This window comes from Entelurus aequoreus, linkage group LG13 (genome assembly GCF_033978785.1).
Source record: "Entelurus aequoreus isolate RoL-2023_Sb linkage group LG13, RoL_Eaeq_v1.1, whole genome shotgun sequence".
NCBI classification, from domain to species: domain Eukaryota; kingdom Metazoa; phylum Chordata; class Actinopteri; order Syngnathiformes; family Syngnathidae; genus Entelurus; species Entelurus aequoreus.
The window spans coordinates 45,442,030-45,458,901 of NC_084743.1; the positions used below are offsets into that span (position 1 = coordinate 45,442,030).

General features: G+C 38.6%; 1 protein-coding gene across 3 annotated transcripts in view; it reads left to right on the forward strand.

Annotated features, from left to right (window-relative positions):
* Window positions 1-798: 798 nt before the first annotated feature.
* crk (v-crk avian sarcoma virus CT10 oncogene homolog) overlaps window positions 799-16,872 on the forward strand; it is a 28,146-nt gene continuing 12,072 nt past the window's right edge. For all 3 annotated transcript variants that reach the window (XR_009828353.1, XR_009828352.1, XM_062067922.1), the window contains exons 1-2: window positions 799-1,361; window positions 11,328-11,908. Coding sequence is in view for 1 of the 3 variants with exons in the window: in XM_062067922.1 (XP_061923906.1) it covers window positions 1,142-1,361; window positions 11,328-11,908 (801 nt within the window). In the remaining 2 variants the exon portion in view is untranslated. The remainder of the gene's footprint in view (window positions 1,362-11,327; window positions 11,909-16,872) is intronic.

Below are 16,872 nucleotides of genomic sequence, written 5' to 3' on the forward strand. Positions count from 1 at the left end.
TTTGGGTTGCCGACCCCTGCATTAGAATATGGTGCAAAAATCATTTGATGAGCGCAATACCGACTAAGCGACTAATTAAGAGCTCAGGAAGTTTTGGCAGTTAATTTTACAGTTGTTTACTTGTGTTGTTTTATCAAAACTCTGTGCTTTTGTTATTGTGCTCATGTTTTCTTTTCATTGCGTGTAAGTGTCTCTGAGTACCTTTTGAAAACTCCGTATAAACAAGTAAAACATGTATTAATTGTTCAAAAAAGACAAGTGCAACCAGTAGTTTAAAATATTAAACTTTTAGATTTATGTTTACATGTCATGAGATACTGAATGTGCTTTTTTATTAGCTCTAAATGTTTCACTCGTTGTATTGTAAACCTTTAAAATCTAAGTAAAAAAACTTTTTAAAAATATATTTTTTTTTATTTACAGTACAACATCAGTAATGTTCTATTCTGTGCTGGACGGGCATCTAGGGGTATCATTGTTGAATTGCAGCTTGCTACTTTACTGTTTGTATTACCGATTATGCTACTGGTTCACTGTTTTAACACAAATACCCTGCCAAGGAAATGCCGACAAATTAAAAGCTTATAATATTCTTTTAAAACCTTTGATAATCATCACATGGGAAAACAACGTTGATATATTCCATTCGACATCGAAACCCTTTCAATAAATTAAATGTATGCAACATACACGTTTTATAATGTAGCTGCAAACGGAAGTTTTATGTTGTGTTTTCCGGTGTGGTTGACGCTAACTTGCCACTGATGCAGCAGACTGAACTGATTCTTCGTCACATCCGGTTACACTGTCTTTTTTTTGTTTTCCCGTATCCGCCATTTCAGTTTTTGAACTTAGTTGACGTCGGCCGTTGTAGCATATGTGGAATTTTGACCCTTAAACTTGTACTTCATCTATTGGTAGCGCCGAATTCTCTTATTTAACCTAACAGGAATCGTTTTATTTTTATTTTGAGGTTGTGTGTCAGTGAGTTTTGATGCCCAAACGACCATCTGCGGATGTCGTCTGTTTCCTAAACGTGCTCTCGGCGCTAAAGTTTTGTATGAGTTGAAGGCTCGGCGGGTGGATCACGGGAGGGAGCACAGGAAAGGCCCGGTGACGCCTCGGCTTCGGAGTGCTTATCATGGCCGGCAATTTTGACGCGGAGGACCGCGACAGCTGGTACTGGAATCGGCTGGGTCGACAGGAGGCTGTGTCTCTGTTGCAGGGGCAGCGACACGGCGTGTTCCTGGTGCGGAACTCCTTCACCAGCCCCGGCGACTACGTGCTCTCAGTGTCGGAGAACTCCAAGGTCTCGCATTATATCATCAATAGCATCAGCAATAACCGACAGTCCGGTCCAAGTAAGACAACGTTTTCATGTTTCTTCTGTTAATGCATGGAGAGAAGGCCCGCTTGCATGACTTGCACCAGTGGCGATGCACACAACATCCTTCCACTGTGGAGAATAGGACGTTAGGGGGCGGGGGCGGTGCGATCCAGGTGTCAACACCGAGGATAGTGTCAGTATTGTGTGCGTGTATACAGGTAAAAGCCAGTAAATTAGAATATTTTGAAAAACTTGATTTATTTCAGTAATTGCATTCAAAAGGTGTAACTTGTACATTATATTTATTCATTGCACACAGACTGATGCATTCAAATGTTTATTTCATTTAATTTTGATGATTTGAAGTGGCAACAAATGAAAATCCAAAATTCCGTGTGTCACAAAATTAGAATATTACTTAAGGCTAATACAAAAAAGGGATTTTTAGAAATGTTGGCCAACTGAAAAGTATGAAAATGAAAAATATGAGCATGTACAATACTCAATACTTGGTTGGAGCTCCTTTTGCCTCAATTACTGCGTTAATGCGGCGTGGCATGGAGTCCATGAGTTTCTGGCACTGCTCAGGTGTTATGAGAGCCAAGGTTGCTCTGATAGTGGCCTTCAACTCTTCTGCGTTTTTGGCTCTGGCATTCTGCATCTTCCTTTTCACAATACCCCACAGATTTTCTATGGGGCTAAGGTCAGGGGAGTTGGCGGGCCAATTTAGAACAGAAATACCATGGTCCGTAAACCAGGCACGGGTAGATTTTGCGCTGTGTGCAGGCGCCAAGTCCTGTTGGAACTTGAAATCTCCATCTCCATATAGAGCAGGTTAGCAGCAGGAAGCATGAAGTGCTCTAAAACTTGCTGGTAGACGGCTGCGTTGACCCTGGATCTCAGGAAAAAGAGTGGACCGACACCAGCAGATGACATGGCACCCCAAACCATCACTGATGGTGGAAACGAAAGCAAATTTTGCATTTCCTTTGGAAATCGAGGTCCCAGAGTCTGGAGGAAGACAGGAGAGGCACAGGATCCACGTTGCCTGAAGTCTAGTGTAAAGTTTCCACCATCAGTGATGGTTTGGGGTGCCATGTCATCTGCTGGTGTCGGTCCACTCTGTTTTCTGAGATCCAGGGTCAACGCAGCCGTCTACCAGCAAGTTTTAGAGCACTTCATGCTTCCTGCTGCTGACCTGCTCTATGGAGATGGAGATTTCAAGTTCCAACAGGACTTGGCGCCTGCACACAGCGCAAAATCTACCCGTGCCTGGTTTACGGACCATGGTATTTCTGTTCTAAATTGGCCCGCCAACTCCCCTGACCTTAGCCCCATAGAAAATCTGTGGGGTATTGTGAAAAGGAAGATGCAGAATGCCAGAGCCAAAAACGCAGAAGAGTTGAAGGCCACTATCAGAGCAACCTGGGCTCTCATAACACCTGAGCAGTGCCAGAAACTCATGGACTCCATGCCACGCCGCATTAACGCAGTAATTGAGGCAAAAGGAGCTCCAACCAAGTATTGAGTATTGTACATGCTCATATTTTTCATTTTCATACTTTTCAGTTGGCCAACATTTCTAAAAATCCCTTTTTTGTATTAGCCTTAAGTAATATTCTAATTTTGTGACACACGGAATTTTGGATTTTCATTTGTTGCCACTTCAAATCATCAAAATTAAATGAAATAAACATTTGAATGCATCAGTCTGTGTGCAATGAATAAATATAATGTACAAGTTACACCTTTTGTATGCAATTACTGAAATAAATCAAGTTTTTCAAAATATTCTAATTTACTGGCTTTTACCTGTATATATATTAGGGCTGGGCAACGATTAAAAATTGTAATCATAGTTAATCGCACTATTTCTCTGATTAATCACGATTAACTGCATTGTGTACGCAAAACCCAATAATGAATTCAAAAGTAGTGTGTAGTGCACCTTTATTGGAATATTCTCCCATATGATTAAAAGCGCCAAAACATTTGTTGTGCAAACACAATTTAAATCAGTACTTGTTAAACAGTAGCAGTTAAATAGCATATTTTATGAAAATCAACTCAAAAAATGTCAATACAAACATTCAAGTTTATTGCCACTGCCAGGGTATTTTAGTTATCCTGTTTGTTATGGAAAATAAATATAATCTACATTCAAATCCCTGAGCCACAATCATAACATCCGAACAGGCAATTTCTGAGGTAACAGCAGAAACATTTTCCTTTCCATAATGCCTCTCCTCTGTTTTCAATATAGACAGAACATGTGAATGCAGCACCCACCTTTCATCAATATAATTCACTGTAACTCCGAGGTAATTATGCTTACCGATTGATGCCCAGTAGTCCCCACTGAGAGCAACTACAGCTGCAGGTTGTAAAGTTGTCACTTTTACAGTCCTCTCCTTTTCATACAAGTCGTGTATTCTTGGTGCGTCTTGATGGCGGCTCATCCGTGCTGTCACTTGTTGCGATTCACACAATGTTTCTCAGGCCAGCGTCTTCCACAACACTAATGGGCCTACAGTCTGTAACTATCCACTTCGCTATGGCATTTGTTAGCTTCTCTTGCTCTCGTTTATCTATACTTCTCCCGCATGCTGCATTTAACGTAGTCTGCCGAAGCCTGGCTCCACTTTCTGCTTTGTTGAATGGTTTGCTCGCATCAACAGTGTGCTTCGCGTTAAGGTGATATTTTAGACTGGAAGTACTCCTGTGATAAGAAAATTCAGCTTGGCAGTGGCTACAAACCACTTTGCTTCTGTCAAACCCGCCACCTGGAAGTACTTTATAATGAAAATGACCCTGTAAAAGTTCTTTTGAGTTACCCTTCTTCTCCATGCTTGTTTTGTTTTCTTCCGCGTTCTCCTTCCTTTTCCGCAGGAAACAGCAATAAGCGTTAACAAAATAAAAGCATGTAAACAACACACGCAAATGCGCGATAAAAAAATTGTCGGCGTTAATAGATTGATGCGTTAACTCGAAATTAACGCATTAATTTGCCCACCCCTAATATATATATATATATATATATATATATATATATATATATATATATATATATATATATATATATATATATATATATATATATATATATATATATACACATACACACGTACACATATGTACACGGGCATATCCTCAGGTGTGTATATATATATATATATATATATATATATATATATATATAATTATACATGTATATACTCAGATACATATATATTATGTATATGTGTGTGTGTATATGTAAATAAATGTGTATATATGTATATATATATATATATATATATATATATATATATATATACACAAATTAATATACACATTTATGTGTGTATATATATATACGTATGTGTGTATGTGTATATATATATATTGTTTGTGTATATATATTTATGTGTGTGTATATTATATACACCTACCGGTATATACACACACCCCACCTTCTACCATCCTAGTCACGTCCGTTGTGTCCTTGGGCAAGACACTTCACCCTTGCTCCTGATGGGTGCTGGTAGCGCCTTGCATGGCAGCTCCCTCCATCAGTGTGTGAATGTGTGTGTGAATGGGTGAATGTGGAAATACTGTCAAAGCGCTTTGAGTACCTTGAAGGTAGAAAAGCGCTATACAAGTATAACCCATTTATCATTTATTTATATGTACATACACAATTAATATACACGTGTGTGTGTGTGTGTATATATATATATATATATATATATATATATATATATATATATATATATATATATATATACACACACACACACACATTTACACACATATATATATATACACATACATACAATGTTGGCGTTAACGTACTTTTTGTGTCTTTTTACGTATGGAACTCAGAAAGGACGCGCATTTCCGGAAGACGCAGATTTATTTTTTTACCGACCCTGCCGGGTCAAAACTGCGGTTTGCTTGTTTTTTTATCGATTATCACTTGTGTTTTGTTTTGTTTATATTTGCCGGTGTTGTGCCAAAATGTGATTGCCTGCCAGCAATTGATTTCCTTTGCGGGAGCGCGCACTGCTCGCTAAACCTGCATTGCTTGACTTCAAAAATCCACAGCGGATTACTACGTGTGAGACAAACACATTATCTTTGTGGTTATTGTAACGCTACGTGTTTGACATTATTTAGGCCTTTATCGTGTCCGGAAAATAACAGTTTGCCTTTTCTGTGGTATTAATGAGATTTAAAGGACTGTTGTTAGTCCAATGATGACGTGATAAGACCTCTTTCTTGTTTGGAAGATACATACAATTGTAACTGTTATTTCTTCGTGCACATAATAAATATTTATAAAGTGTTTGAATGTATTAATTTATGTAACATTTTCATTAAATGTAATATTGCCTGACAAAAAGTGATTCAACGTACACACATCACATATTTACACACGCATATTTTACTAGAATACTCTTATGAGCATTACATATATCAAAATCAAGTACCTACTGTATTGTTTACTTGTTGAAATACGCTTATTAGAGCTAAAATCTACCCACACGACCACCTAGCTGCTGCCAAAAATTGATTTAAAGTAATATTTTGATACTGACTCATCTTAACTGCATATTTTACTAGAATACTCTTGTGAGCATTACATATATCGAAATCAGGTGTCTACTGTACTGTTTACTTGTTGAAATACACTTCAAATCAAATTTTGGCAGCAAGAAAGTGGTCGTTTGGGTAGATGTTTGCTCTAAAAAGGGTATTTCAACAAGTAAACAGCACAGTAGGTACTTGATTTTGATATATGTAATGCCCATAAAGATATATAATATGCAGAGATGAGATGTCAGTGATCCTCGTCAGCCAGAGAACTTTGATTTTGGGGTGGCAGCGGTAAAGTTTAGATCCATGAAGGAAAGAAGAAAGTGAATGAATGTTTATAATTTATACATTTACATATGCATAAATAATTATTTTCTTTTGTATTATTTTTTTATGAATTAAGTAATGTTTATGACAATCTTTTTCCAAAACAATTTAGAATGTGAGATATAACAGGATAATGCTTACATTTATCATTTGTTTTCAAAACGGTTACAAAAAAGTGGCACCCCATTTTTATGACTTCAAGGGGTCCCTGGGACCCCATTTTGAAAATTTCTAGCGCCAACACTGTACATATAAATGTATGTGTATATATTAGGGCTGTCAAACAATTAAAATATTTAATCACGATTAATCACATTTTGTCCTTAGTTAACTCAAAATTAATCGTAGAAAGGTATAATTTTTCGTCAGTAATAAGTAGACTGAAGACATATAATTGTTTAAGTTTTTAATACTATGACTGCACAATTAATTTGCTTTAACGAAATGGTTTATTTTTAAACATTTTGTTTTTTGAAACAGCTCTTCATCAAAGTCACCACAATAGACAAACACTGCTTAAAGTAACACCGGACAAAAAATTTAACACACCCTGTAAACATTCACAGTGCAGGGTGGAAAAAGTATGTGAACCCTTGAATTTAATAACTGGTTGACCCTCCTTTGGCAGCAATAACCTCAACCAAACGTTTTCTGTAGTTGCAGATCAGACCTGCACAACAGTCAGGAGGAATTTTTGACCATTTCTCTTCACAAAACTGTTTCAGTGCAGCAATATTCTTGGGATGTCTGGTGTGAATCGCTCTCTTGAGGTCATGCCACAGCATCTCAATCGGGTTGAGGTCAGGAAAGGGTTATGTTGCTGTTTTACTTCTATGATTGGGAGCGTTGTCCTGTTGCATTACCTATCCTCTGTTGGCGGACAGTCCCAAACCATAATGCCACCTCCATCATATTTCACAGTTGGGATGAGGTTTTGATGCTGGTGTGCTGTGCCTTTCTTCCTCCACACATAGCGTTGTGTGTTCCTTCCAAACAATTCAATTTTGGTTCCATCTGTCCACAGAATATTTTGCCAGTAGTGGTGTGGAACATTCAGGTGCTCTTTTGCGAACTTCAAACGTGCAGCAATGTTTTTTTTGGACAGCAGTGGCTTCTTTCGTGGTGTCCTCCCATGAACTCCATTCTTGTCCAATGTTTTACGTATTGTAGATTCGTCAACAATAATGTCAGCATGTGCCAGTGATTTCTGTAAGTCGTTAGCTGACACTTTAGGATTCTTCTTCACCTCACTGAGCATTCTGCGCTGTGCTCTCACAGTCATCTTTACAGGTCGACCACGCCTCAGGAGAGTAGCAACAATGCTGAACTTTCTCCATTTGTAGACAGTTTCTTACTGTGGACACATGGACATCAAGGCTTTGAGGGCTACTTTTGTAACCCTTTCCAGCTTTATGCAAGTTAACAATTCTTGATCGTAGATCTTCTGTGAGCTGTTTTGTGCAAGACATGGTTCACATTAGGCAATGCTTCTTGAGAACAGCACACTTATCACAGGTGTGTGTTTTTTATAGGACAGGGCAGCTTTAACCAACACATGATCTCATCACATTGATTATACTCCATGTTGTCTGAGTCCTGGCTTCAATCAGCTCTTGGAGAAGTCATTAGCCTAGGGGTTCACATACTTTTCCCACCCTACACTGTTAATGTTTACATGTTGTGTTCAATAAAAAGATGAAAATCTAGAATTTTTTGTGCGGTATTAGCTTAATCAGACTGTGTTTGTCTATTGTTGTGGCTTCGATGAATATCAAAACACATTTTATGACCAATTTATGCAGAAATCCAAGTAATCCCAAAGGGTTCACATACTTTTTCTTGCAACTGTGTATATATATATATATATATATATATATATATATATATATATATATATATATATATATATATATATATATATATATATATATATATATATATATATATATATATATATATTTTTGTCAGGGTTTCTTCTAAACTGCCAAGATATCTGTGGTGGGGGGGCATGGTCACTATGACATAATCAAGTAATTTGCATAATTTGCTAGGATGATATGATTTTCTTTAAAAGGCTCAAAAATGTCTACATACATCTAAAACAAATCTTTTATTTTTTAGACTTAACATTTTTTTTTCGTTTTGCCATATTTTCAATTGTTGCTCTTTTTTGTACAATGTACTTTAAGATTTTTTTCAAGTATTTACAGACTTCGAATGATTTTTTTTAAAATTAAAAAACAACTAGCAACAAATCTAGCATCTTCTTCTGGTGTTATTATAGAATGTAGTCATGTTTAGAGACTGTACTTCTGTTTAGAGACTGTACTATTGCAACAACACGTCATTAGTGGGGTAAAACTAATTGGTCTTACGACGGTCTCAACCCAGCTCACGTTCCCTATTAGCTGCTCCGCGGGCATGACGTCAGACTTGCTTCGCGTGGCTCCAGTTGAACTTTCTCTTAACACTGTCCTCTTAGTATTAAACAAATATATTTTGTAGATCGCTGTCCATGGGCATATCTGGTTACGTCCACATCACAGACATGCTGACAACGCTCCAGATAATGTCGTGCGTTTTGTTTACATCTGGGTTCGGCAGCACTGTTTTCGGTAATCTAAGTCTTTTTTCGGTGGTCGAGTTTTCGGTACATCGCCTGTTGATTATGCGCAAATAGGATATATATATATATATATATAAATTATAATATATATATAAATATATATTTAAATTTCAAAACAGAAAGTGCAAGCTATTTTTGCACTTTTGTGCATGATGTCACTAAGATGACATATCAAAACAACACTAAATTAAAGTGCACTTTTTGTACAGAACGCCACTACAATAGTTTAAAGCTAATAAAGTGCACTTTTGTGCATGATGTCACACAAGATATTTCAATAACTGTCAAATAAAATTTTGCTGCATAATAGGAATTCAAATAGTGTATGTCCTTCGCTATGTGGTAGGTTACTGCAGACGTTATCTCCTTCTGTTGTTGACTATTTTTGTCATACGGTGTTGATCTAGAAATGGAAGACGCCAGGATCAATTGGGTTGGTGCATTTTGTTGGAGATGTTGACATGCGGAGTTTCAAGCACTCTTCATTCTCTAGCGGATGACTTTTCAAGTCATGCTACAAATTAGTAGTGCTGCTACTTTTTGTAGCAACGCTTTTGCCGCATACTTGACATATTATGGTTGTCTGTTCGACATCTTCCCGCTTGAAGCCAAACCACCGCCAGACGATGGACCCCGTGCTGTTTTTATTTAGGAATTAATTCTTCTTCCTTCATTTGTTACCAGATTGGCACCTTCTCTCTCTCGTATTACCACTCGCACCTCTCTGCTAGCACCACAGCTAATGTTACCCATTCCGCTACCTCTGTGCTCCGCGAGAGCGTATGACGTTGCACGTGCGACAGTATGTGACGTATGTAAGAAGGTGCGCTTGTTTTAGGTCTCTGTAAGAAGGAGAGACAAGAGAGAGTGAGAAACGCCTGTAGTGTAATTCCCGCAGCTAAAAGCAACTGCGTGAGAACGTATACTCGAATACTCACGATATAGTCATTTTCTATATCGCACAGAGACAAACCCGCGATATATCGAGTATATTCGATATATCGCCCAGCCATATATACGGTATATATACATCCATTCATACTGTAATGACCTGCTAGTGGTAATGTTTAATATTTGTGTTGTTGGGATTTAATGTCAATTTTCCCATGTTTGCAAACACGTCTGTGCCTGAAAGGCAATTGGTGGAAAATGAGGAAGTGTTGTTGTGTGTCCGGCGGGGAATTGCAGACTCACGGAGAAGAAAGTGTGTACACGGGAGGTAAAACGTGTTGGAATTTTGCCATTTGTAATCATAGGATTGGTAACAAAAGTTATAAATAGCGCCAGACGTTGTGTGATTTCTTCTGGGGTCTACAATATATTATATTACCTTAATTTGTTTTCAAGTAAAAAAACAACTAATTTTCAAGGTGTGGCGGAAATAAAAAATAAATAAAAATTCCGTGGGGGTCCGCCACATTCAATTAATGGGAAACCCTGGCCCAAAACTACACTCGTGTTAGCAACTGTGCTAGCACAGTTTAGGGATGTTTTCTATGTTTAATTGAGTACGCCTTATGATGGCATTGTGTTTATATTTATGAGTGTGTACCTTGTTTGAGTGTTAACAATGAAATTGTGATATTTAAGACATTTCATATTGCTACAAAAAATGTTCTGTGCTACAAAAAAAATTCTGAGCTACTAATTTTTTTCATTTAGTTGCATTTATACTACTAGTGAAAAAGCTGAGCGTACAATCACTGTGTTTACTAACTCATAGAGACTGATGGACACAGGAGGGCTTTGGGGACAAAAAGCCAAAGGATTTAAACGAGAGCCATTTGTTTAGATCTACTTTTTTGTGTTTAAACATCCATCCATTTTCTACCGCTTGTCCCTCTCGGGGTAGCGGGGGGTGCTGCAGCCTATCTCAGCTGCATTCGGGCAATTGTATGTACGGTAATCAAAGGGAACCGTGTAATATTTTGTTGATATAGTTACATTGTCCTATGTTGTATTGTCATGTGTTTCATTGTAAGCAACAGAACAACAAATATTAAGTTTTTTGGCTTTTCCTGTCAGGTGTTGCCACAGTGAGTCAATCACATGTTTGATTTCTTACATCGGATGCCCTTCTGGATGCAACCATTCCATTTTATCTGAGTTTGGCCCAGAATCAAGCCCACAGTATCTGCAAAAAAGGCAGCGGCATGTACCATTACAAGGGTCCCAAAGTAATTCAATAATTTAAATATCAGTATTTGGGATATCGGCCTTGTATTTATTTGGTATCATACCACCGCCAAAATGTTCAGGTGTTGCCCACACCTAGGAGACATTAATCATTTAGCGTATAAAAACACTTTATGATTGGCTTTTGAACTTAATCCATGTTATGTTGACAAAAATACAACAACATGTTTCCCCATGATGTTATGAAATGGGCCCACATGCCACTTTAGATGTTTAGGACTGGTTTGTTTGTATGGAACAATAACAATCATATTTTTATTATCCCCCATTCAGCAAGTCAGGCCCATCTGAGGTTCCGTATCGGCGACCAAGAGTTTGACGCACTCTCTGCTCTGCTGGAGTTCTACAAAATCCACTACTTGGATACCACCACCCTAATAGAACCCATCAACAAGTCCAAACACACCTCCTTTATCAGTGTCGGCCCTGGTGGAGCCATTCCACCCCGTCTGGAAGATGAGTACGTACGAGCGCTTTTCGATTTTCCTGGCAACGACGAAGAGGATCTTCCATTTCGGAAGGGTGATGTTCTCCGTGTTCTCGAGAAGCCAGAAGAGCAGTGGTGGAATGCTCAGAACTCAGAGGGCAGAGGAGGGATGATCCCAGTTCCGTACGTGGAGAAGTACCGACCCGCATCTCCTAATGCGGTGGTTGCATCCTGTGGACCTGCGGGCCCACCAGGAGGAGTGGGAATGTTGGGGAACTCTGACGGCTCTGCAGCACCGCTACTAGGAGATCCCAGCCAGTATGCCCAGCCTACCCCACTCCCAAACCTCCAGAACGGACCTGTCTATGCCAGGGCCATACAGAAGAGGGTGCCCAATGCCTATGACAAGACGGCCCTGGCTTTAGAGGTAATAATGAATGTGTGTTCTTTCAAATTATTTTTTTTTTCTGTAGATCAACTCATTTGGTTTTCTATACCACTTAGATCCGGGTGTTAAACGTAAGGCCTGCGGGCCTGATCAGGGCCGCAAACAGGTTTTATTCGGCCCACTTGTTTGCTTAGTATAGAAATGAGCTAACATTTTTGAATGAAAAAAACTGCCTTCTAAATGTGTCCAGTACGTGTCGCCATAGCAATTCTTTGTATCCCCTGCAGCAAGAGTGGCAGAGCTATGTCCCTTACTAAGATAGAGGCTACACTTCCGTGTTTGTACACTACGTAGTTGTGCTGCTTATTACAGGCATCTGAAATGTCCACGAAAACATGGAAAATCCGCATTTTTAGATATTAATTATCGCTTCAAAATATCACTTCTATGTTTTTTAAAGAAATATGAAAAAAATATGATGTAAAAAAAAATTTGTTGGGCGTTTGCCTCAGCCGCAGGTACTCGCTGTTCCTCTTGTCTAAACGCCACACTGAATTGCAGGACAGGGATACGATTAGGAACACCGAAACAAACTTGCTAGTTAGCATCATCTAGCTAGCTTACTTGTTGTTGCCTGTGTTCGCTGTCTGAGCGAAAACGTTGACTGCTGTCTACTTCGTTGCTAATCATATTTGGATGATAACAATCCGAACACTGTTAGTTCTGAACCAGTTGTAGTTCTAGAGTATTTATTAGTAGCCAGCGAGAAGGTATATTTTCGACATAACTTGATTGTAAACAGAGGTCACAACATTGGAAGTATATTACCCGAGGAAGTGTGGATACACGATAGAGTTGCCAAATGGTAAACGTTTTCTGAGCTCTTTGCATGCTTGTTATAGAATTTTACATTACATTTTTTATGATAATGTTGGTAATTTATCTACTAAAAAAACACAAAATCAGTTTTACATTACATGGGACATGTAAGTGTCAAAAATACTGTCAAAAAAGGTTTGTTGATGAGAATAATTGTAAAGGTAAAATATACCGTAGTGTAGAAATGCACCCAATTGCAGGAAATGTAGTCTTGATTTTCTAAATGTTCTTTCAGGGTTTGCATGGCAGCACTTCATGCTAATAGAAATGTTAATTTTTTTGTCAGTCTTCCTCTTTTTTTTCTCAAAAGGTGCTCACATGCCTGTTATTAGTGATAGGATACAACATGTGGATTGTTAAATTCCTGCCTTGATTCTCAAAGATGTAGTTGGTAATGGGGACTCATTTTCCGGGCGCACATAAATATGCTGAATTAATATGTATCCCCTGTTAAACTTTATGTATGATTAATGAAATAAGTCCAAATTCACAAGTTTTGTTGTATATCACGCTACACATGTACAGAATAAACCACATGCTGTTTGTACATCAGATGAGGAAAATCAGTAAATTACATTAACAACATTTTGTAGTTTGATTTTAATATTACTATTTCATCTTCTAATAGATTAAAAAATAACAACAATGGGAGCATTTTAAAACCTTGCCAGACTCAATTCTACTTATTTGACTGATGAACATTATCTTTCCAAAAGTATAAATAACGACAAATGAAGATAGAAAACTATTAACAGCAACATGTCAATGTAAAAAAAACAAAACTATGATTTGTACGTTGCCAGAATGTGCTTGCTCTATTTTTAAACAAAGAAAACAATCTGAAGTTGTCTTTATTTTTAAGTTATCATGTCATGATTTTACAAGTCTGTGCCACCCGGGAATAGACTTCCCTTCATGTGGCCCTTGAGATGAAATGCGTTTGACACTCATGACTTAAATAAAGTTCAGGTTTGAGAAGTTTCAGAAAGCCTTCTGCACGGTACTGTGATCTTATAAGATGCAAATTGGTATAAATACAATGAAGCTTCTACAGTAAACCACAATCTTTTTTCTAGGACATTAGTTTGTTTTTTAAATGATCCCATTTTAAATGCTGGAAATCTAAATGATCTGTTCCAGTGTCAAACTCTGTATCAACACATTGCTATCCAGGCTCGGTAGTGGAAACATTGGGTCATTGCCATGACACAAAACATAGTGTTGGTGTGTGGACATTTAAAACTAAATTATGTGTAGGGTTTAGGGTTGCACGATATACCATATAAATGATATAAATTTGGTCGACAATAGACATGATGTTACATGTGCTGCAGTGTTTACGTAAGTAAACATGGCTTCAACTGTAGTAGGTGTCAGTCATGGCGCATTTGTGGCAATTTCAAGGATTTTGTGCAATCAAAGTCAACATTTTCTAAACGGAACACTTGTGCTTTGGGAACCCAGGAAACAGGAAGTGTCACTGAGCAATGGGAGGGACACGTAACTGTATCAACTACCAAGTTAGGTTGCGCCATCTTTCTGTCTCTGTGTGGATTCTCTGCATGGAGTGAGAAGAGAAACTGTAATATCTTGATACAGCAACTCAATAACACAAACTTGTCTTTTGTTTTTTCGGTTTTAATGCAGACCGTGGGGCAACATCCTGACTTCCCAAACTACTGTGTAGTGTTCAATAGCTTATACACTACTGCCATCTGGTGTCTCAAATATGCTACTACCTTCAAATCTAATTTAATTATTTTATCACCTTAGCCGCGCTCATCCTACCTGGCTAATAGACACCCTCTCCACTGACAAATAGCACGTTTGGTAAGTTGGAAATTAACTTACTGTATTTACTGGCAGACTTAAATAAGTCATAAAAAGTATCAATAATTTTCGATATCGATCAATATAAAAAACGTATATTGTGAATCGTGATATAGTTTTCTGCCATATTGCCCAGCCCTACTATATGTGTGCGTGTCGTGTGAATGTGTATGTGCGCGATTATCCCTAGTGTCCACCTTTGCAAAAGTCAGGCTCGTCACGATGTAATTAGAGTTCAATCAGTGTTGTGCCTCTCCCCCTTTACACAACTTGAAGTGCAGCCCAGAAGAACAAAATAAAGAAATATGACTAACATTAGCATAGAAGTTGAAACACAACATTTAAAAGGAGCAGCAACTTCTGTGAGAGACTTAAGTCTCACTGACTGCTTAAGCTCACGTTGTGGTGTTTTGTTTGCCACCACCCAGATCTCTACACTCCACCACTCTCGTGTGCGCAGTAATGCGCAAACTTTCGGGCAGTGCAGATTTTATAATTTTTTTTAAGTTACACAAGCAACAGAATATTAAACAGAGCTTTTTTCCAAATCGATTAATCGTTGCTGCCCTACATTGCTGTAAATATAAAGTGACATTGATTTCACCTTCTTGGTCACTGTGTGGCTGGCAAATTGTTGGGGAGCAAGCCCAGGGCTACGACTGAGCAAGCCCTGATGTGGAGGAAATAAGTTTGTTTGGGAAGCACAGCTGTTTTCTTTGGGATCTTAAGTCAGAGCGGTAGCAGCACTGTGAGACTTAAGTAGATGTCATCAACACTGATGCTTTGTTACCTTGTATTACTTGTTACCTTGTATTTGTATTGTTACATTGTATCCTTCTGTTTGACTGTTTCAACTTTGGACAGGAGTTCCATTGTACAAGATAGTTGATACCACTCCCTCTTTTGCGAGACATGACTGGCTTTTAACCTGGGCAGGGTTACTTATGTTGTTCGCTCCAGTAGGTCAGTGGAGTGACTCAGCATGGAGACACTGGGTTGGACTGTTAATAATTAGCTGGCGTTTCCTTGTCCTGGTGTCTTAGTACAGTTCTTTTAACTTTCCTTCTGGTGTTAGAGGACTCATCTCAGTAATTCAGAACATGATGTTGTATTGAAATATTGGCCTGAATGGGGAACTACACTTTTCTGGATTTTGCATATCGTTCACAATCCTAATGAGAGACAACAACACACTTTCTTTTTTTTTTCCTTTTTTTTTGCATTCTAATTTGTAGAGATGTAACGGTATCAAAATCTCACGGTACAATATTATCACGGTATTAAAGGCCTACTGAAACCCACTACTACCGACCACGCAGTCTGATAGTTTATATATCAATGATGAAATCTTAACATTGCAACACATGCCAATACGGCCGGGTTAACTTATAAAGTGCAATTTTAAATTTCCCGCCACACTTCCGGTTGAAAACGTCTAGATATGATGACGTATGCGCGTGACGTAAACGGTTGATACGGTATTGGTACCCCATTGAGTACAATACAAAAAAGCTCTGTTTTCATTTCAAAATTCCACAGTATTCTGGACATCTGTGTTGGTGAATCTTTTGCAATTTGTTTAATGAACAATGGAGACTGCAAAGAAGAAAGTTGTGGGTGGGATCGGTGTATTAGCGGCGGACTACAGCAACACAGCCAGGATGACAGAGATGGATAGCAGATGCGCTAGCCGGCGAACTCACCTTAACTTCCTCCGTCTCGCCGACCGCATCTATGATCGGGTGAAGTCCTTCGTCGCACCGTCGATCGCTGGAACGCAGGTGAGCACGGGTGTTGATGAGCAGATGAGGGCTGGCTGGTGTAGGTGGATAGCTAATGTTTTTAGCATAGCTCTGTGAGGTCCGGTTGCTAAGTTAGCTTCAATGGCGTCGTTAGCAACAGCATTGTTAACCTTCGCCAGGCTGGAAAGCATTAACCGTGTATTTACATGTCCATGGTTTAACAGTATTGTTGATCTTCTTTCTATCCTTCCAGTCAGGGATTTATTTATTTAGTTTCTATATGCAGTTAAGCACGATGCTATCACGTTAGCTCCGTAGCTAAAGTGTTTCGTCGATGTATTGTCGTGGAGATAAAAGTCACTGGGAATGTCCATTTCGCGTTCTCGACTCTCATTTTCAAGAGGATATAGTATCCGAGGTGGTTTAAAATACAAATCCGTGATCCACAATAGAAAAAGGAGAGCGTGTGGAATCCAATGAGCCAGCTTGTACCTAAGTTACGGTCAGAGCGAAAAAAGATATGTCTTGCACTGCTTTCTAGTCCTTCACTCT